This window comes from Ricinus communis, chromosome 2 (assembly GCF_019578655.1).
Source record: "Ricinus communis isolate WT05 ecotype wild-type chromosome 2, ASM1957865v1, whole genome shotgun sequence".
NCBI classification, from domain to species: Eukaryota; Viridiplantae; Streptophyta; class Magnoliopsida; order Malpighiales; family Euphorbiaceae; genus Ricinus; species Ricinus communis.
Window position 1 is genome coordinate 7,257,031 of NC_063257.1, and position 22,272 is coordinate 7,279,302.

At 30.8% G+C, this 22,272-nt stretch overlaps 4 protein-coding genes across 6 annotated transcripts; all 4 read right to left on the reverse strand.

Annotated features, from left to right (window-relative positions):
• Positions 1 to 2,594: 2,594 nt before the first annotated feature.
• On the reverse strand, positions 2,595 to 4,414 carry LOC8277764 (NAC domain-containing protein 2). Its single transcript, XM_015719887.2, has 3 exons — positions 4,107 to 4,414; positions 3,747 to 4,021; positions 2,595 to 3,347 (listed from the first exon to the last, which is right to left on the reverse strand). The coding sequence occupies exons 1-3, from the start codon at positions 4,264 to 4,266 to the stop codon at positions 2,907 to 2,909; spliced, it is 876 nt and encodes a 291-aa protein (XP_015575373.1). The 5' UTR covers positions 4,267 to 4,414; the 3' UTR covers positions 2,595 to 2,906.
• An 8,635-nt stretch (positions 4,415 to 13,049) lies between these two features.
• LOC8277763 (E3 ubiquitin ligase BIG BROTHER-related) lies at positions 13,050 to 14,712 on the reverse strand. Its single transcript, XM_002520294.3, has one exon. The coding sequence runs from the start codon at positions 13,786 to 13,788 to the stop codon at positions 13,147 to 13,149; it is 642 nt and encodes a 213-aa protein (XP_002520340.1). The 5' UTR covers positions 13,789 to 14,712; the 3' UTR covers positions 13,050 to 13,146.
• A 513-nt stretch (positions 14,713 to 15,225) lies between these two features.
• Positions 15,226 to 17,372, reverse strand: LOC8277762. 3 transcript variants are annotated; one of them, XM_015719926.3, is made up of 4 exons: positions 17,163 to 17,372; positions 16,582 to 16,679; positions 16,395 to 16,495; positions 15,226 to 16,010 (listed from the first exon to the last, which is right to left on the reverse strand). In XM_015719926.3, exons 2-4 carry the CDS (start codon positions 16,677 to 16,679, stop codon positions 15,517 to 15,519), a joined length of 693 nt encoding a protein of 230 aa, XP_015575412.1. In that variant the 5' UTR covers positions 17,163 to 17,372; the 3' UTR covers positions 15,226 to 15,516. The 3 variants fall into 3 exon arrangements, with proteins under 3 accessions (XP_015575412.1, XP_002520339.2, XP_048227459.1); XM_002520293.4 differs by having other exon boundaries at positions 17,159 to 17,372; XM_048371502.1 differs by having other exon boundaries at positions 16,921 to 17,372.
• Positions 17,373 to 17,505: 133 nt separating this feature from the next.
• LOC8279392 (proteasome subunit beta type-3-A) lies at positions 17,506 to 21,447 on the reverse strand. The gene is made up of 7 exons (XM_002520292.4): positions 21,288 to 21,447; positions 21,026 to 21,207; positions 20,828 to 20,935; positions 20,278 to 20,367; positions 19,605 to 19,689; positions 18,792 to 18,886; positions 17,506 to 17,840 (listed from the first exon to the last, which is right to left on the reverse strand). The coding sequence occupies exons 1-7, from the start codon at positions 21,291 to 21,293 to the stop codon at positions 17,792 to 17,794; spliced, it is 615 nt and encodes a 204-aa protein (XP_002520338.1). The 5' UTR covers positions 21,294 to 21,447; the 3' UTR covers positions 17,506 to 17,791.
• Positions 21,448 to 22,272: the final 825 nt, after the last annotated feature.

The following is a 22,272-nucleotide window of genomic DNA, read 5'->3' on the forward strand; positions in this document are numbered from 1 at the left end:
TTAATTAGGTATGGCCAGTGTGACTGGGGAAGCACATGGAGATGTGAAGGAGAGATGCTTCACGTTCATGTTCATGGCATAAATTGGCATGAGAAAATGATCTGATAATAAGCCAGAAAAAAAATGATCTGACCCTGACAAGCTATATATCTATTCTTTTGTAAACCCTATTCTGACGATCGATCGATGATGACCCATGCATGAAGCACAGAAGAAACAATGGTCCTTGGATCTGTGGAATATGAACATGTCGTTACTTTCTGTCGCATTAATAGCGAAGCTAAGATATCGAGGTTTACGAAGGGTAAATTGCCATTAGTGTCGGCTGGAGAGAAAAACCAGAAGAAAAAGACGTGGAACCTTGGAGATAATAGGACATAAAAATGAATTTAAAACTAAACATTATTTTGAAATATCAATTCTGGAAGAAAAGGAAAGAAAAGAAAAAGACAAACAAGATATAACTGTCACTGTTTCAGCATCTTAATTATAAGTCAAATGTTTACAGGCAATCAAGGTAAGGCTGTGCTGCATATGTCTAAACTGCAGAATCAGACCCTTGACATCTTTAGTGCGGATGAACGAATATTTTATATTTTAATATTAAATAATTAACATATATTATATTTTTTAAAATCAATAAATATGTATCAATTATCTATCAGTTTGGTATATAGATAGAGACATATACCAATTAGATAAAAATATCAATATATTATATAGATTTAATCTCACCAATAATAATAATAATAATAATAATAATAATAATAATAATAATAATAATCTGCTTGTGTCGTCAACTTTGTACCTGAGCTCAACCTCTTACCTGCCCTGTAGTTTTACCACTGTGGTTGATATGTATGTATTCAGTGTTGTCGGCATAATTGTTGAATCAAGTTGCACAGATTATTTGTATTATTTATTATTTAATCAGGGTTATATTGACCCTAATTATATAATCAGCCTTGTTCTTAATTAAATTTTATTTCAAAAATATAAATATTTATATATAATGCTTGTTCTTGTACATCTTTTATATATTATAAAAGGAGAGCTATCTATAATTTTTGTGAGTGCTAAAATAAAGTTAATTATACATTAATTTGATATTTGATACTCAGTAATCAATTTAAGAATTATATAGAAATCTTTTTCTCAACTCGCATGAGCTTTAGAGTTATTAAACTCCAACTTATGACTTGCCTCATGTCAAAATGACACATCATCATTTAATTATATTTCTCATATTTATCTATTAAGAGAAAGAAACTGACTAAATTTAGAGAAACTATTAGGCATATTTAGTCTGTTGTATTATTCACAAATTAAATCAAAATGTATTGTGACATGCGACTTCATTTATTAATTGTTATGTTTTCACTGGAGTGATTTTAGTCATGGAGTGTTACTAATAATAAATAAATAAACCAATGAAAATGCAACAATTAATAAATAAAATCACATATCGCCGTGTAATTGATTTAGACTAATAGAATGATGCGGTAGACCGAGTCTATTTAAGAATTTCTCATAATTTTAAACCAAAAGATTTAGAATGAAGCTAGATTGATTAAAAAGAAAGTAATAGTTAAAGGAAACTAACTCTCAATATTAGTAAATAGGATTGGATTTCTAAATTCATCAAACCTTAAGGAGATAATAGTAATTAACTCTTATAGGTGTTATCATTTTTTTTCCTAATTAGAACTGTCGTTATAATCAGTTGAGCTACCACTTACCTGCTCTCGTAATTACACCAACCCTTGAACCACATAATCATTAATTTATATATATACACTTCCACTTCCATTATTTATTGGGTTTCCAAAGCTCATAATTTACAATGGAGAAACATAGGATTCTGATGAAGGACATGTATATATGGTAGGTACCAATTCACAAAGATTTGGTATCAGACTGAAATGATTTTACAAGAAGAAGAATTCACGCAATCCTTGCTGCCATTGGTTCTAAAATCAAGACTCAGATCGATGAATCCATAGTTTTTTTTTTTCTTCTTTAAATATATAGACAAAAAGGGATTATTGGAATATTGATACGACAATCGTGGTCTTGGGCCTACTTCACCGCCTTGGTCTCGAACCCACAAGACAATTAAATCTTCTTGTCTTTAATCATGTGGTTTGTCTCTCGTTTCTTCTTTTACTCTTTGCCTTTTATTTAATTCCCTATTAATCAATAATATGCGTCTTTTTTTTCAAGAGATTCTGTAACATCTTCCAAATGGGTTCTCAGCTTTTGCCGAGCCCATTCCATCAGGCACAAACTTTAAAGCCTAAACGTTTGGGCCTCATCATATCCGTGCACATAGCAAAAAAGGCTGGGCCGATGACAAGTTCAATCACATTGTTGGTCTAAGAAACCATACTTCATAACAGCCTCCTCTTAATATAAAATGCCATTTGCCAATAATGATGCCTTTTCCTTTTTTTCATACCAACTCTTCGCTACCTTCTTTAATTCTTCTACCATCAACTCCAGTTTGAGCTACAACCTCTCCTAACTTAAAAGAAAATGCAAATAATACACAATTATAATAGAACAGCCAGTATTAAATTATAGGAAAGGAAAAATTTAGATGAATGGTTTTTTCTAATAAGAACTGGTTTTGGCAAAGAGAAGAAGAAAACACAGAAGTACAATAACATATGAATATAAATCCCAACAATGACCTTCCTACCCCTACCCTTTATACACATACATATAATTTTCACTATTTTCTGCTGTACCCAAATCCATAGTCCACCAGCAGGATCGGTACTCCCAAAATAAAAATGAGTATGTATTACCCTCTCACACAGGCACACTCATAGACTTTCAGTCTCGTGCTACCGTGCGATTAGGCACCACATCAGGTCAAAAAAATTGACTTTTCTTTTCCCTCCTCAAAACGGCTTCTGCAGGTACATGAACATATCCTGAAGCGGAGACATCTGATTATTATTCTGAAACTGCGACGCGAAAGCGCTGTCCATACTGCCATCCATGTAATTAAAAGGAAAATCGAGAGCATTTACATTACTGCCCCAGTCTTTCCATTTTGGCTCACTTTGCACCTCGCACGTGAATTCCGGAGACACCACGTGCTCCGAGCAGCTCGAGTCCGTGTGCAATTTCGGTACCGAATCGGAGGACTCAAAATAAACGAAATCATTCGCCGTTCCAGTCCCGGACGACGGCGCAGGGGGCGGCGCCATTATTTCCGGCTTTTTGTCTTCGATTATATTCGATGGCGAGTAGTTAATTATTTTCTTATTACTCAATTGCCCTTGCTTCTCAATTGTGCCTTTCTTGTTGTATATGCGGCATAACACCCAATCATCAAGCTGCAATTAAATCAGAACCGTTGAATTAGTCAATCACTCTTAATCAGAGCCATAAGTTGACAAACCTTATCTAATGTGAAGTTTAGATGAAAGGGATAAGATTAACATTTTATTTTCCTAAATTAACAAGTAATGATTAATGAAGGGGATAAGCACATCAGTCACATTCATTAATTAAAGTTTCCCAAATTTCGTTCGGCCAATTTGTGGAGTTTGACTGGGCCCTTACTTTTTCAGGACCGCTCATCATTTCATTCTCGATTTTAAAACATATCATTCCTATTTTGCCCCCTTCCGATGACAAAGGAGAGAAAGGTAATTGACATCTATAGAATGCCGAATCTATCCTTGTGTTTCTTTTTTCTAGTAAAAGAAGTTGTGTTGAAATGGCGAATATACCCTTAAGCTGTTTTTCTTGCGAGCAGAACGATCCACGTCAGCTAATCGATATTCGTGCATAATCCAGTTAGTTTTCTCTCCTTTAGGAGCTTTCCCTGCGTAAAAAACCAACGCTTTCTTGATTCCAACGGGTTTTGGCTGTCCAATTGGCTTATCTGCACCGGTTGCCTTCCAGTAGCCGCTTCCCGCAGCCCGATTCGGCCGCGATCCGTTTGGATATTTCCTATCTCTAGGTGAAAAGAAATACCACTCTTTTTCTCCGTACAAGGCCATACCTGTAATTATAACGCAGTAATTAAAATTGATATGAAGACAACAAAAATTTACAGTTTACGAGAAAAAATTAATAATAATAATTACCAGGTAAATCCCATGGGTCGTACTTGTACAGATCGATTTCAGCAATAATAGGAACAGCAATCTGCTGCGACGCGCATTTACGGCAAAGGTAGTGCATCACAAGCTCCTCATCCGTTGGATGGAACCTGAATCCCGGTGGTAACTCTAACACCGCAGCCATATCGTTTTTTTTTCCTTTGACCTGTTTACCCTTCTCTTCTACTCTACTTATTCTACTTCTGCTGCAACTGTAAATACTCTCCGACTCTTGCTTTCTTTCTCTTTGTGGTGACGGCGCTTGAAACTTAGAACGCAAGGGAAAGTCATGAATTTATAGAGAAAAAAAGAGGAGAGAGAGAGGACACATCATACAAAGTAGGCGTGATTTCTAGAATACACGTGGGCGATAACGTTTTTTGCCCTTTTTCCTGGTTTTTTCTTCTATGACAGCAGCCGGGACACGTGTCCTTCTCTCAAGTGGGGGTGCGTGCGTGTCGATAGCCCACATGGGGAGGTGATTTTGTCATTGCTTACGACTTTTATTTTGGACTGTGGCGCGGTAGAAGCATTATATCACTGTTACCACCAGTCGGTCTACAGCAGAAAATTTTGAAAAACTAATATCTAATTCATTCTTTTTTATAAATAATTTCCAAACGATTTTATTTCTTTTACTTTATATCTTTTCACCAATTATAATTGGTTGACATGCTATTTAAACCCCGCATATAAAACATCTAAAGATATGAATCTGTTAAATTTAACTCAAATATAAATACTTCTGAATTTGATACAATTATATTAAGAAATGAGATTGTCTGTATTAAATAGTATTTCTAAAACTTAAGTAAATTCTAGTAAATATAATACTTTCTAGTTCTAATTAAATCGAATTCCAATTTAAGTTATTTAAATTATTTAAAATAATTTTAAATATAATAATAATCAGATTAAATTAAAATTTAAATATTAACAAAAGTAAAATATAAATATCAATTAAATAATTTATAAAAAATTTTAAATTTTAATATCAACATCAACCAAAGTGATGTGTTGAAGTAATTTGATAAAATATTCAAAAATTAACATAATAAATATATTTATTTTTGAAGATGAAAGTTTTAAAATTAAATTATATTCTTTACACGGGATAAATTGTTATTTATAATATGTACAAGTAAATTTTTTATTATGTAATCTTAGTAAATTAAAATTTTTATAAATAAAAAGCTATTAAATAAATTAAATCTCTAATTGTATTGTTTTTTTAATGTATTAGTTGCAAAGGGTGAGAAATATTATTTACATAAGATATAATATATATATATATATATATATATATATATATATATATATATTAGTCTAATTTTAATATATTATTTTTATATAAGTCAAAAAAAATTAATTTTTAATTAGTGCTATTATCTTCAACTGTTATTTTATTTATATATTTAAAATTATGATAATATCATATACTTATTAATTTATTTATAATTTTTGATGTAAATAATAATTTACTCTTAAATGCTAAAATTTTATATAAAATCTGTACTTTTAAAAATTAAACAAATGAAAATTCTTATGAATACTGATATTAATTTGATTAAACATTCAATTATTAAATCAACTATTAAAAAAATAAAATATTACATTATTAGGTAAATAAAAATGAAAAAAAATGTTAGATCAAAACTAGAGAAAGTAATAAAAATCATACTACCCGTATAATGTTATTATAAGAGAGAGAGAGAAAAAAAAAAAAAAAAAAAAAAAGGAAGACCAGACCGTGTGGGGTCGGTGATGTTTGTTGTTCGCGTTTTTTTGGTTTGGTTTGTCTTGGGGAATGAGCCGACAGTTAAACGGTGGATGAGGTGTCCACGCCAGAGAGAGAAAGCAGAGAAGAGCCACGTGCGGTGGTGGAGGTTGTCCAATTGTGCGATTTGGCAAGAGGAGGGAAAGGCAAGGTTTTGCGGAGATGATGCGGCATGTTTGGATACCCCGAAAATTGGAAATAAAAAAGAAAAAGAAAAAGGGGAAAAAATATCGACTAGAAGATAGTCCATTAGTCCTTATCCAGGTCTAGAAAAAGGTCGGGTAGAATCATTATGGTGACTTTATACCATTATGGCAAAATAAGATAACAATCTTTAATGAAAGATTAATGTTATTTACATACTTCATTTAGCTAATTAACGATCCAGCACATTATATAATATCACCTTTCCTCTTCTCTTAGTTATACATATCAACTTCTTTTTAATATATAAATATATTTAGTGTGATGGTGAATATATAGTTTAATTTAAATAAAATTTTATATTTATATTTATTAATTAATAATAAATAAAATTACGAAAATTGAAAAGAAATTAACTTGACTAATCAAACTCGTTAATTTATTATTTTCTTCTATAAGTACATCGCTTGCTACGATTTTATAAATACACCGGTTAATTAATATTTTATAAATAAATATATTTCATTACCCATATACTATAAAATGTTAGAGCCTGGAGGTCAAAATGACTAATATTGTTAGGCAATTGCAATAAAGCAAGAAAATAACTATACGACCCAGCAGTTAAAAATTAAGAAATAAAATTAAAAAAACTACATGAACCAACTTTATGCATTCTCTTTATAACATTTAAAAAGAATAAAGTACCAACATTTTTGGTAGGTCAGTAACTGCAGCTCAGACTGTTATATACATTACTTTTTATAAATAAAATCTTTTATCTCAAGTATACATCAATAAAATACTGTATTGATTCTAAAAATAAATAATATTCTAACTAAATACTGTATTTTTATTCCTTTTAGCAACTCCTTCAAAGGAAAAGAAAAATACCAATTAGAATTATAAATATTCTTCATGAACATCACCCTAATCTTATAAATAAAATATGATTTACCAGTTCAAAAGTTCCATCTAACAGATGAAAGGGGTGATAAAATGTTGGCTCATTCTATATTTATCTATGAAATCTTGCTATTATTTTATTGAAATCTTTTAGCTTTGTATAATATATAGGGTCACATTAAATATCAACTTGTGATTAATATAAATTCTCAGATTTTTATAATTAATTAATAATAAACATCATTAATTCTAAATTAATTTTAGGATTTATCCATCATTTTCATATAATTTATACAGAATATAGTTTTTTTTTACCTTCGCATACTGTGTGGTCCATCGCATCATAATCAAATCAAATATTACAGTTAATTTTATATTATATAGTTACTGATATAATCATGAAAAATCATCGATTTTATAAAATATAATTCATCTGATATTGCAATCCAGAATATATTAGAATATACAAATATGAATTTTTTCTTTTATAATCAAAATATAATATATTTTTTATCCAACGGTGCGTATTACACTAACTAACCTAACTATTATAAAAAGTGCGGCCTCGTTTTCTTTTTATTTACTTAAAAAAGGGTGAAATTTTACCCAATCTACTTTCGGTCCTGTCGTGCTTTTAACTGAAAGATTATAACCAATGATAAATAGACACGTTATGGTTAAACGACATAGGGACCCAGTTAAATAATTTTCATGATGCAGATTATCCCCACGTCATCCAGACACATGTGGCGCTTAAGCTTGTTGGTCGACACGTGGAATACGAGATGGACTGGGTTTAGTGACCTATCCTGGTCGCAATGAGTGACCTAATCAAGGCTTTTGTCTGTACAGAACTGCCCTATAGATCCTATGACGTGGAGGTGTGTTATTGGTCGGAAGGCGGCAATGCTGAATAGATGGGAATTATGACTAGTCTTGGTCAATTCAATGACAGGAATTCGATCCAACCCCATGTTTGTGGACCCTAATTTGTGTCAATCAAACGGCACAATTTTTGGAATGGACAGAAATCACAAGGGTTAAAGTCAACATTTGGACGGTTAAGAAATAGGATCCAACCAAGGATCAGTAAGATGACTAGCAGTGAATTTCGAGCTTCCATTCTTTTTTTTCTTTACCCTTTGAAACGAAGTGAAATAAGGAAAGAGGAAAAATAAAAATGAAAAAGAAGAATGAAGTTAAAATTTATATTTTTTGGAAGAAAATAAAAATATAGTATATTTTCTTTTATCTCCAAAATGGAGAAAAAAATAAAAAAGCCGAGTATTTTGATATTTATAATATATTTCTTTTTTTACTTCCAATTTTATTATACAATGAGTATAGAAGATAATTATTTTCTTTCCTTGTATATTTTACTTTCCAAACAAAACATTTATTTTCTTTCTTATCTTTATCCAAACATGAAAAAGGAAAATAATATATAATTAAAAAATAAAACTTTATCTTTCTTCTTTATTTTCTTTCCTCTAAAAAAGAATTTCCCAAAAAATTAAAGAAAGTTGTTGATTTCAACTTTGGAAAATATTCAATTATATTTTTACGAAAAATAAAATACTTTATTATTATTAAACTATAAATTTAATAATTGTTACCCCTCAAGAATTCTGTAAATATTTTGACATCTTGTATCATTTGTATATGAACGTCTTTATTTAAAAAATTTAATAAAATCTCTCACATTCAGGATGAATGATTTTTAAGAAATATCATATATTGTAAGAATTCATGAACTTCAATCTATTTTCTTTTTCTATATAAAAAGAATTTTAACTTTTCTATTTATTTATTTTCAAACTGATAGGTAAACATAATTTAGTAGAAATACTAATCCCTCCTTATTCATATGGTTTGTGCATGTGCATAAAATACAAAAGGTTCCTAATCTAAATGGCTGGATTCAATTCCCACGTCAATTAATTTCCACAACAAGGAAATGAAAGACCAAACATGTAAACCCAGATGAGTCGTAGGTCCAAATCAAACACACTTTTCACTGGTAGGTCTGCCTGCCCAAATCCATTGAACGTAGGCAAACTTTATAGTATGAAGTCAATAAATTAGATCAAGATTCACATTTATGAAAATGACTTTCAACCGTAACACATATTTTCTTCCCATTTACACAAAAACATGTTTTTTTTTTTTTTTTAATCTTTCTTTACCAAAGAAAAGTAATGCTAAACATTCAAACCTTTTATACTTTACTTCTTATCCATTTCACGTGGTATATAATATTTTTATATATTACATCAAATAAATAATAGACGATACAAATAAAAATGGATTGTGTAGCATTCTTTTTTCAAAAATAATCTAATACTAATTGATCCTGTCAAAAATAAAGAAGTCTTATATATATATATATATTTAAATTTTTTTGATATATATCTATTTTTGAGACATAACATTTAATATGGATAATACTAAACTTTTTTAATATATATATTTACTTTTTTTTGAAATATTATAACTAAATATTAAAGATGATATTATATTTTATTTGTAAAATTAATATTATGATCAAAATAATAAAAAAATTTGTGCAATACATGACTAAACGATGACTGGTAATTAATTTTTCAGGCTGACTGCATCGTGTTGTGAAGAACATCATGCTAACTTGGGAAACAAGAAAAGGTAAATGAATTTCTGTAATGGGTTAATTGTGAAAATTTCTTTTAAAAAAGTTTTCTCTTATGGGCAAAAGAGACTATGATATAATTGGGTGTGAAACCATAAGAATAATGTGGATTTCAATCGAATCATGACACACTAAACTTGCACAGAAACAGGATAATTACTAGTACTAGTGGGTAATATTGTGTGACCATTTGTTGTATGTGTTATTTTAATTTTGTCTGGTGCAATTTGTTTTTATGTCCAAGTTAAATGAATTGCCATATATTTGTTTATTTTGACTTTTGCCCGTCACCAAAGAAGAATAGGAAAATATAGGAATTGCACTACTTTATGTTGGTTCATTGGAAAAAAAAAACAGAAAAAGAGAGACCACATTTTTGTTGGTTTTACTTGGCCGCCAATTTGTCCTATCTTAATTTATATATTATAATTAATTTATAATCTCCATTACTACTGGTCCCAACTTGATGAATTTTGGATTTTTCTTTACAAAATTAATTACTGCTAATTTATTTACTATACGCGTGAAGAATTTCTTAAAGTAAACAGTTACTATCAAGAGGAATTCAAAGTTGATAGACTACTTTTAGATAATTTAAGATTTATTTTTAAGTGATAACAAAGTCCTCATTATCAACAGGGAGAAGATTACCATTAAAGAGAACTAAAAATAAAATAAAATAAAAAATTAACGACCGAGAAGTCAATAAATATTCTACGAAAACTTAGTATTATAAACATTAATCAGCAGAAAAATACCACTTGAAAAATGTCCCCTACTGAGTATTACTATTATTTGAGTGGACCGTCAGTATTATTTTAATGAAGTAACCTAAGCATGCTAATTAGGACATAATTGAAGCTTATCCCACTAAAACAATAAGAGATTAAAGTTTAATGGATGGTGTATGGCCACCCCACCTCGAACTGAATCCAGGATGTTTCCTAGAATGTTCGTGGCTTTATAATAAATAATATTTTGTAAAAAGGAAAAAAAGAAAAGAAAAAGAAAGATAAGTAGATAGTTTTGTCGTGTTATACGACAAGCTGCATGACTTCTGATGGCGATTACTTTATAGTAACATTTTTCCCTTGGCCTTTGGTTGATGGGATTGATTTTGCATATTTTTAATATATACTTTGAAATGATGTCTACGGTCCAAACCAATCTTCTTTTTGGCCAATTGTGTGCGCCCATTCTCAGCGTCATTATCAATAAATTTGGCCTTTTTCTACTTTCCCATTTCTTACGATATTTAATGTACACTTAGGTTTTCTTTTTTGATATTTACATGAGCAATATTATTAATCAAAGTTAGATATTATATGATTAAAATAAATATAGTCCGAGTTTATGAATATTCTGAGTTTTTTTGTTATGTCAATAAGCTTTACTTCAGTGTTACATTTATTTATAATAATAAAACCTTATTATAATAATATAGGTTGTCCAGATAGAATCATGCCCTAATATAACCTGTCCGAATAACAAAATTCTAAGTCTAATGTGTCCCTTCAAACACACACACAGGAAAACCTTAAAAACGTTTTTCCTTCAATTCAGTAAGAAAATGAATACATATATATATATATAAGTATAAAGTTTCTTTGTGCCGCATTTTTCACAAGGAGACAGAAGTTTTGAAGCACACATATATAGCTGCTCGCATGCTCCAGTTGTACAATTATTATATATATATATATTTTCAATTTTAGCTTATACGGTCCAAAATGAAAGATATATTATAAAAAAATTATATTTATTAATATAAGTGAATGACAATTAGCTGGGTGGGACCTAATGTAGAAAGGAACTGGGGTAGCTGTATTCCAATGGCGGCTCTCGTGCTTTTCAAGTGGGTCTGCAATTTGCATAGCATGTTGCAATAGTTTTATTCTTTAATCTCCTGAAAGATAAATATTCAATTTATCTATTTTAATATTACATTAATATAATTTTAATAATGAGCCGGCTTTGACTATATTGTATCTTTTATTTGTATTGGTCTCAAAATAGTAAGTGAGCCGGTGATTTTATATTAATATTATAATTAATTATTTTATTTTAACTTAAAATAGTCATATATTAGAGACCACCATTAAAAGTTATATTAATGGTACCAATTGTAGTTGACCTATATGTGGTAGATGAGAATTATTAATTAGCTCAACTTTATCTATATACATGTATGTGTACAAATTGTTTTAGCGAACTAGATAGCAATGGTTAGAAAATGACTGAATGTATATATTTTGCTAACTTAAATAATTATGGGTAAATATTATATGATCTTAATAGCCACTTTATTATTATTGTCTATTTTTTTCTTGCACATGTATGCTCACCATCTTATTGCATTGGACATCAATTTATAATAATGTATATACTCTTATATGCATGTAAATTGGCACAAAAGCAATTCTATCTGCTTTTGATATAAAATCAGATAAACTATAATATACGTAAATTACTAATTGGGTCGGACTCCTCTAAAATAATAGTCATATGTAGTAATAGCCTCTCAAGAAAGGATAGAAGAATTTAATCTCCTATGGAACGAACATACAATTGAGACGTATTCAGAATCTAACTAAAGTATTTGTGTTCTTCTATGACGTCTATATGCCCTAGCATTCATTTATAAACTAGTTGTTTAAATCTGCATTGAAGAATGCTATTACTATATGATTATAAAATTAAATTTATAAATAAAATTTAATTTTTTTATTATATTTTAAAAATAATAATAAATTAGATATTTTTAATTTTTTTATTATATGAGTATAAAATTAAATTTATAAATAAAATTTAATAAATTTTATAATGTTTATCCATTATATTTTTAAAATAATAGTATATTAGATATATTTAATTTTCTTCTTAATCATTTAATATTTTAAGAATTTATTAGTGTATAAATATAAAAATATACTAAAAATTTATTAATTAATTCTAATATTATATCAATTAATACTATTAATATAATTGATATTACTATTTACTAGAATTAGAAATTTTTATATAATTAAAAAATTAATTTATTAATAGATATAATATTTAAAATTTTTGTATTATTAAAACCATTATTTAATTAGGAAACTAATTTTATTAGTTAAAATATAATTCATATTTTATTTTTAAGATAATTATTATTTAATTAAAAACTAATTATTATTAATATGCTATTTCTTAGAATTAGAGTGAGTGTTTAATTAGAAACATAATTTATTAGTCAATAAATTAATAGAAAAAAGTACAAAATTAAAATATATAATTGTTCTTCATATATTAAAAGTATAGGTGTAGTATATAATATTGAAATTTGCATATAGAGATTGAATTAAATAGTACAAACGCTTCAAAAATTAAAAAGAGAAGATAATAATAACATGGCTTAAGAGTAATTGTGTTTTGTCGTTCAATAATGATGATGATCTTTTCCATCAAATAATAATAATAATAATAATTTACAATTAATTTAAATATTCACAATATTTGACAATGAAAATAAGATGAAAACTAGTGATGAAACATTATTTTCTAACAAGCTTGGGAGATGATGAAACCTCAGTGGTACAGATAGGGCAAATCTTCTTGACTTGTAGCCAGTTGATGATACATTCAGAATGGTAGGGATGTTGACATGGAAGAAGAGATACTAAGGGCTCACCTCCTTGATACTCTACTTGACATATCACACATCTATCAATCTCACTTTTGTTCTCTACAGATTTATACTTTGATGGATTCAAGCACTTTGATATTTCCTCTATCGATAATCCTCTTTTCTCTTCTCCTATAAATTCCCCTAATGCAAGCAATTCTTCATATGAAAGTTCGTCCGGATCGATATCATCTTCTTCTTCTTCCATGTCTTCATCACTGTTACTATCTTGTCCTTCAAGAAACTCTAAATCCTGGCTCTCGAAGAATTCATAATCATTGATTCCATTATTTTCTTCGCTCGAAAAATCTTCACTTTCTTCGTTATCTTCTTCGCTTTCGCTTTCGATGCTTGTTAGGACATTGAATGCGCTTTCTTGATTTTGCAAAGCCATTGCTATAGCAAAATCAGAACGAACTTGATTAAGTTCTGCGAGTGGAACCCTTCTCGCAGCTTGCTTTCTTTCTTCATCTTCATCAGTTGATCGCTTCCTTTCTTGGTTGTTCTCCATTGAAGGGAATTGAGATCTTGAAAACTAGTGCAGCAGAGAGTAGAATCTTGGTTAGGGTATTATAAGGCATAAAAATTATATGTATATTAGAGGTTTCTTTGGACAGAAGGCTAACTTTCATGCCAAGCGACTGGAAAAAGACAATCTCTCTAGCTATGTTTTTGCACTCCAGATTCCAAGATGTTCAAAGTTCAAGGTCTAGGGTTATGCCATTATTCTTGCCTTTCTTCTTGACTAGATAGACACGGCGTTCTTGGTCTTCCTTGAGGAACAAGGAGCCTTAATTTTGGTTTGAAGCAATTGAAAATCAGTTGTACCAAGTTATTACATTGATTTTTCTTATTCCGAAGTTTGTATGAGTTAGTCTTTTGTAAAGTCCTTGTCGTAAGGCAACCTCCAAAATCCACACGCCGCTCCATCGATTTAGTGTTTAAAATTTGAAAAAGTTTTTCATACAAACGAATCAATTTGACATGATTATGTTAAATTATATTTTAAGAAGTTGAGCTTTTTGGAGTTAATTAGTGCAATCTTCCAACTTTCTTGTAGTTGGATCGATAGGAGAGGAGAAATTTAGGAGAGAGAAAGTAAATAAATTTGGTGTTAGTCGGACCAACATTGGTCTTTTGTTTTTCTATAAAACAATTAGAAGCATCAAGACGTCGCTTTGGAAGAGCAACGAGAGGCCAGGCTGAGGGCGACAAATTCAATTCAGTGCGTCTCATTGTTCGGAAAAGACAAAAACAGCCCCATTCCAAATGGCGTCCTTTTCGAAAGCTGGTCAAATGGCAAGGAAATGGCGCAATTATAAATCGCCAACACCAAATTAATTTTGATTTCACTATTCTAAAACCATAAGGCATTTATTGTAAATACTAAATGTGGATTGTATATGAGTTCTAATAAATAATACAAAATTACAATAACTTGTTAAAAACAACTAAAAAGAATTATTATAAATAATATAAAATTACTATATAACCGAAGTCAATCTGACCGATATATAATCATGGAGGACATAAGAAATATAACTTTAATAGGGTTTAAAATTTTTGTAGTCATTTATAAAATTTAGGAACGGAAAAGAGATGCATATGATTTTAATGAGAATATCTCTATTATCATTTTTCATGAAATTAATAAGTACAATTGGTCAAAAAAAATAATCATATATATATATTCGTCAGCAATGATATAGATCCAATATTAAAAAGAAATATTTATATGTTTTTTATTTTTTCATTTTATTCGATTAAAATATTAAAAATATTATTTTTTTAATATTTTTTTAAAATTATGGTTTTTTTATTGTTAGATAAAAAACTGAAAAAAAATTTAGGGAACAACAGAAAATTAACTGAAAAAACAACTGCCTAGTAAATTTAAAAAAATTAGAAAAATAGTATTTTAAAAAAAAAACAAAAAAAAGCTTACACGTTTAAAAACAACATTCTTTTTTGGATACATTGAAACTAGACATCAGTCCTTATATAACGTACAGAAACTGTTTTTCTTACAGGATAGAGAAAGGAGAGGAATTTGAAGTTTCCGTGGCTATGCTTACTTGAGTTCTTGATGGCTACTATACAAATTGATGAAGACAAAAAGAGATTTATACTTCTTTTGTTTCTTTTTGTGATATAGAATAAGAAAACTAGTGCAGCAGATAATTCAAATATGGAAGAAGAATGTAAAGTTTATTTCCTTACTAAGTCATTCACTAAATGTTCACCACCTTTCTCTTGAATGACCCTTTCGCCTATGATTTATGCCTTTCCGTACGAACTTTGATGATTGAATCACCCTAATATTGTTCACTGTGCTACCATGATTTGCATGTTTAATATGATGATATCTTCCATAACCATGCTCTGATCCTGTACTTAACCCGACTCGAATCCGATGACTTTTTGGCCTTAAAGATCTCCTCAAATGAGCTGTCCGGTAATCCATCATCTGACGAGATAGTGGCCTACTGCTCACATCCATTGTTCTATGTTCATAGTCATAGCAGTCGTCTTCACTTGTGTCAAACTCACTTGAGTCCCTTCTGTGATGATGGCTTACCCTTTTGAGCATTATAAGACTATCACGCAAGAAGAAGCAGCAGTTTTTCCACAAAGAGATCCAACAGACCATGCATGCCCATGCCAGTTTGCACAGGCTATGGCCAACGCATTCGAAGATTCTCAGTTTATACAAAAGATAGATGAGTAGGAGAACTGCAGGTCATCAAAACAGAAATAGACAAATCTAGATGAGAATAATGCTACATAATAATAATAATCCAGTAGACATGGTGCTTTCCAAAAGGGTATTTTCCAGCAAGCTTGTAGGCTCATATGCACACTAGGAAAGCCAATTCATCATATTTTGATGAAAATATAGAATGTGCAACAAAATTGAAGTTGAAAGGCTAAATCGCGATAAACTGAAACTTTGTGATCATAATAAAATTAATTAGTGAAATTAACCCTTCACTCTTATCAATTTGTTGGTACTTCAAGTGCATATGTACAAGAGTGGGCTCAGAAGAATATTTCAAGAATGGATATAGAGATGATTCCTCTGACAGATAATCGTAGATTATAGACATACAAACTCACCGATGTAGAGTAGAGCCAGCACCATGGCCAACTTCAATAGATTGGCAACGCAGAAATTTTCGATGTAACAAACAAAATCCCATGTTGATCCACAAACTGAACTGCAACACATGCATAAATAAAAAGCAATCAAACAATGAAATGGTAATCCATAACAATGGAAATGTCGAAATGTAATTTTTCACACCTGCAAGATTTCCCTGAAAGAAAATCAAGTGGAGAAGTAAAAAGATCGCTTATGGTATTAGTGAAACCAGAAGTGAAGGATTTAATTATGTTGCCCATCTGCGTAGTAACAGTTAACCAGTCAAGTATGCAAGAAAACCAACGAATTCACTAATAGTGTGAGATTTTCGTTAACCATTTATTTTCTTGTTTCCAATCTCCTCTCATAAAGGTAACTTCTCTCTTTTAACTTCATTCATGAAGTTTCTGTTGAGAGAAAAACAATGTAGTGCTGTGAAAATGGAATGCGAGTGGTGTGTGTGTGTGTGTGTGAGAGAGAGAGAGAGAGAGAGAGAGAGACCATAAAAAGGTGGTTTCTTTCTTCTTCTTTTTCTTTTCTTTTTTGAAAAAAAGGGAGAAGAAAAATGTGAGTTGTTAGTCCAATTTGTAACTTTTAATATTTACAAAATTTCCTGTCATTTCACAAACGACAGCCGCAGTCACTTAAACGTCTTCTTTTCACGAAGCTGAAATGACAGATCCAGGTAATCAAAATGAAAAGTGAAAGCATATGAAACAACTGATAGGACCGCCATTACCCACAGAGTATCGGGGAATGCAACTCCAACAGCATCATCCAATTTGTCTCCATGCATATATATATCTTGTTAAGACTGCCACTGCCTTGCCTTAGTTCTGCACCGTTCATAACAGAGTACCAAAGTAGCATAAACTAGCCATGGTGTTTCTCCTTACACGAAGACACCACACCACAAAGCAGAGACTGGCGTATCTCCTTTACATTAAGATGCCAAAAGAGATGACAACAAACAAAAACAAAGCCCTTTTAATCCTTTAAGCACCCAAATAATTTTCAAGCCAGAATGTTACTAGACACGTGTAGCAGCAAGTTATCCACATGAAAAACTCTTGCAAAATTAAGATCTCTGATGAAAAGGACTAATTCATGAAATACGTGCATATCAATTTGAAGAAAAAAGAAAAGTCAAACTTAGCACTAGAAGCTGCATTCAATACACCAGAACTCAAGCTTGAAGTTGAAAATCTTATCAAGTGTGTGCTTTGATTTTTAAGTTACAGAACAACAGCCTTCATTAAAGAAACCAGACGGTTCGCATTCAAATTTGAGTCTAAGGCTGAATACACTGACAAACTGGTGATCTAATCTTGAGTGTAGAAGGGCTTCGGCCTTCAGCTTCGTAAATAAAAGATCAATCCATCCTTCCTTTCAAGATTCTTTCTGTAACTTCTGTGGGAGTACTGCCAGCATAAATATTAAAAAGAAAATGTTATGCTGTCACTACCAAAATTACCAACAGCTCAATTCCAGAAAGGCAAAATAAGAGCATCCAAAAGATACAAATGATCAAATGGTGCAGGAACTTGTGGAAACCATGGCAGAAGATAAGAAACTCAAGACTTTAAAAAGAATTTCCCACAATGAAACTCTAGCATGTATTTGGTCATCCAATGGGAGTTGCATGGAATTTAAAGCATATTTGTTTCAAAAAGTCAATCCAACACCAATAGATATTCAAGTATAGGAGATCAGTGACCAAAATTGGTAGCACAGAATAGTTATACAAGCCTATAACCACTTCTACATCCTTGGGATCATGGTGAAAATCATACTACAATAAGTCCTAATAACAGCAAAATGTCAAATTCACTCTAAAGATATGGAGGGAGTTCCAATTAAAAATCAAGTCTTTTTTTCTTTTTTGATAAAATAAACTATTTAATGGTTGAATATGGCACATGAATGAGTTGAAAACTTGACTTTGATGCAGAACAAAAGAAGGCACAATTGGCATCATGAAAGTCAGTAGACTTATTCCATATTTCATTTTTGCATGCACAGAACAGAGACATCCTAAGTATCTTAAAACTAATGACTAAAGGCTTCTTCAAACAATGTCCCAGAATATCATGCTGGTAAATTTCCAATAGATTGTAGAAATTACAATCACAAAACAACATACTGAGATCATTGTTAATTCTTCTCTTTCTAGATTCTTTTCGGATTCAGAACAAAATAGGAAAATTTATTTGGTCAACCAATGAGTATGAGAAATTATAGAAGGCACTCTTAAGAATGAACCAAGACTTCTCCAACACTACTCCATGCTTTAAGGGGGGGGAAAATAATATTTCTGTAAACCAAAATTCAACACAGTGACAGAAAAATCGAAGATGGATATGAAGGCTTACACAACATAGACATGTCCACCCCAACCACTCAAACAGTCCCGATCTACTGATGAAAGCAGTGCTTGAGATATTATTTCTGTCAATTCTTCAGCTTCCTGAATACAATTTGAAACAGAGTTAACTAATCTTTCATTACATGACATACAGTTTAGTATCTACTTCAGCAGTACAAATGATCTGCTACTAAATGTTTCAGATGCTAGCCACTAGGCATTTATCATCTGTCAGTAGATCAGCACATTTCCTACCCACTATAACTTGTTCAGAAACAAAATGAGAGGGAAAAACTCCATTGCAGCCATGAAGTAAAATAAAGTATCATAAGCTTCTTTTATGAAACCTCGAGCAATCTGAGGAATATAAGCATCAAAGCCTGATAAATTACCTGTCACTTCTATCAATGCAAGTTATGACCATTCAATTTTCATCCGCTTGTAAATTCTCATGGATGCTCAATTTATATTAGTTGCCAAGTTTTCTTTTATAGTATTATTACTTAGACCTGAGTACTAAAGAAATCAAACTTGAAGGTTAAGCTTCATCTCAGCATTCTAAAATTGAGTTACTGATGCCACCCTATATGCAAGAGAACGGCAGAGGAGAGAATTGTAATGCGTATCAACTTTTATATGCTAACTTATTTCCACATGTACAGATTTCTGCAGCATCACTGCTCTTGTATATGTAACTGGCTTTTGGTGAACCTAGGAATTATATCATAACTGGCTCTTTTACCAGATTATTGCGACTTTGCCTTATTTTCCAACATGACAACCGTTAGAACAGTTTGCAGTCGAAGTTCAATCAACTAACCAAATCAGGCTTGAACATTGATTCACAAGCACCATAAAGTGACTCTGAGGCTGTGCCAGCAACAACAAAATCTCTGGCGAGTTCCCTGCATTTGACATAGAAGAAACCACAAGAAGCAAACTTATTTCAGTATCACAAGTATGCAAACAACCATATCGATATTTTATTAAGATATTAGGATCCCTGGAGTTTGAATTGTATAGTAAGGCTCAACATGCTACTCATATGCGGAAACAACACAACCAACAATTCCAAAGGAATAGCTTGATCTACTAATAAGGCAATAAGTGAACCTCATGATATTTGGAAATCAATTATACCAACAGAATAAACTAATCAACAAAAAGTCAAAGTAAATGAACATTCCCATAAATTTTACTTCTCATGATCAAATTACAAGGTTCATAAATAAGCTGCGGATATAAGTGACAATCTCAGAAAAAAGTAGTTCTAATTAAACCTAAAACATGTCCAGTAGATAGATCATGAAATTGTCTTGTAATATGCTAGAGGGGCGCATGTAGACAGTAACAAATGGATTTTAATTCCTTTTACCAGTCTGTTGATAGAAAAACAATGAGGCATTCTCAACGTGGACACTATCAGTTGCTAAATGAACTATCGCACTTAGATTTGAGTTTACATAGTTGTAGGGACAAGAAATTTAACATACTTGGCACCAATTGAATCCATAGTGCAGATAAAAGGCTTGTTTTCATCACTCAATCCAGCAATTACAGGCTGACAGAAGTATGGACCGAACCTGAGAAGGCGAAAAAGATGCATTGTAGTTTTCATGCATGTAGCAATCACAATTGATCTAACAAATTGTGCCATATGGAAAATTCAACATGTATCTAATTAACAAAAAAAGAGACTAACAGAGTAGCAACCATAGAGTTAAAGAGATTAAAAGAACAAATAAACAAAAGTTGGAAAGATTACTAGAGTGTTGCATTACCACATAATTGAACTAGTTGTTTATCTGTGCAACATAAATTGAGCAGCAACATGTTTTAATTTACTGTTTTCATGGTAATATACCACTAGTACCAGTTTCAGAAACACTTTAAATTTATCAATAAAATTTATTGATAGACAAATTCAACATTGCAACATGGACTAACTTTAATTTACCAATGAAAACTAAATTAACATAGCTTAACATGGAACATATTGGCAAAACCCTAATTAAAACCAAAATTAATTAAATAGAAAAAAACCTTTTCTCATAAAGAAGAGCGGAGACAAGGCTAGCAAAAGTCTCAGGATTCATATCTCTCTCTTCTCGCAACTGGTACAATTTGTGACGGAAAACTAACCTCTGGTAGCTACACACATTTTATCAAAATCACCATCAAATTATACATAAATAATATTTTTTTAAAGAAAGTCTAGAATCAATGATTAAAATAACATACAGAGTTTGAGCATCGGTGGCAAGGCCAGAAAGACCTAAAAAGAGACGATCATGAATTTTGTAGATTCTCTGGAAATCAGTGGCGATTGTTTGGAGCTGAACACCGAGTCTCCGATCGCTAGCTATTGCAAAGCAGTTCTTCCCAACCATTGCTATTAGGGCACTTCCATTGTACTCGAAGATCTGTCATTGTCACATACATATAATTCGGTTTATTACTCTATAAAACTAGGGTTTCGAGGAAGCAAAAGCGAAAAACTTACCGACATCGTTATAGAGATTAAATGGAGTTGGAGATTTTTGGATGTGGAAGAACAGATATAAAAGTGTAAAATATGTGCAATGCTGGGTTTGGCTTGTCTGCTACTCCAGTTCAAGCTTTTCTTTTCTTTACAGAAGTCCTCCAGCAAGTTACTTGTTGGTCTGGGCTGGGCTGTCGTTCACAGGCTAAAACGATATATTCTGTGGGCCATTAAATAAAGTCCTAAAGTGATAAATTTGGTTATACGGGTTGGGCCAAGTGGCCCATTTCCAGGCGTCCAAAATCTTTTGTCTGTTGACGTAAAATGCAAGTTTTAAAAATAAATATATAAATGAAAGAAGGGATGTATGTTTTGCTTACATTATAAGGGATTTCGGAGGTTAGCCCACTTAGAATGATAAAATATAATGATTTATAATGTAATGTTTAATTAATGGTTATTTCTTTTGTAGGGCACATTACTGTTCTTCTGCAAATTCATATTCTTCTTATAATATTATTATATTTAAAATGGTTGAGAACACAATTAATTTAAATACCATGAATTCTATTTAGTTAAGAAAATCGAATAGGGTTTCCATTCCTGTGATAAAATAACACGTTAAAATTAACATAAAATAGGAAATGTGTTTGGATGCAAATGGTTTGCACATTCTGCGTCTCAAAACATGCAAGTTTAGGTGCCGTGTTATAAGATCTTGTCAGATAGTTATCAACAGACTTAAATGTTTAATTTAAGAGATAAAACAAATTCAATTTGCTGGATTTCATAGTTCGTCAACTGATTTTTCAATTAGGGTTACTAATTTATTTAAGTTGGTTGACTAATTAGATATATCTCAAGTGTTAACAGGATAGATTTTTATATGATTCTAACTGTTGACTGCTCATTGTTAAAAAATATTTAAATTCAAATTTTTAATTCATTGAATTCAAAATAAAAGATAAGTATCACAAACATGATAATACATTCAGGATCTCAATTC

What these genes read in the sequence shown, in the direction of transcription:
- LOC8277764 (XM_015719887.2), bottom strand. Translation starts at nt 4,266, where the DNA reads ATGGCTGCGGTGTTAGAGTTACCACCGGGATTCAGGTTCCATCCAACG. An exon ending in CGACCCATGGGATTTACCTG is followed by an intron (nt 4,022 to 4,106) that starts GTAATTATTATT and finishes TTATAATTACAG; the next exon opens with GTATGGCCTTGTACGGAGAA. An exon ending in GCAAGAAAAACAGCTTAAGG is followed by an intron (nt 3,348 to 3,746) that starts GTATATTCGCCA and finishes ATTTAATTGCAG; the next exon opens with CTTGATGATTGGGTGTTATG.
- LOC8277763 (XM_002520294.3), bottom strand. Translation starts at nt 13,788, where the DNA reads ATGGAGAACAACCAAGAAAGGAAGCGATCAACTGATGAAGATGAAGAA.
- LOC8277762 (XM_002520293.4), bottom strand. Translation starts at nt 17,215, where the DNA reads ATGCATGGAGACAAATTGGATGATGCTGTTGGAGTTGCATTCCCCGAT. An exon ending in CATTCCCCGATACTCTGTGG is followed by an intron (nt 16,680 to 17,158) that starts GTAATGGCGGTC and finishes GTTACTACGCAG; the next exon opens with ATGGGCAACATAATTAAATC. An exon ending in GCTGGCTCTACTCTACATCG is followed by an intron (nt 16,011 to 16,394) that starts GTGAGTTTGTAT and finishes GATGACCTGCAG; the next exon opens with TTCTCCTACTCATCTATCTT.
- LOC8279392 (XM_002520292.4), bottom strand. An exon ending in ATGGATTCAATTGGTGCCAA is followed by an intron (nt 19,690 to 20,277) that starts GTATGTTAAATT and finishes TGTCAAATGCAG; the next exon opens with GGAACTCGCCAGAGATTTTG. An exon ending in CAATGTTCAAGCCTGATTTG is followed by an intron (nt 18,887 to 19,604) that starts GTTAGTTGATTG and finishes AATTGTATTCAG; the next exon opens with GAAGCTGAAGAATTGACAGA.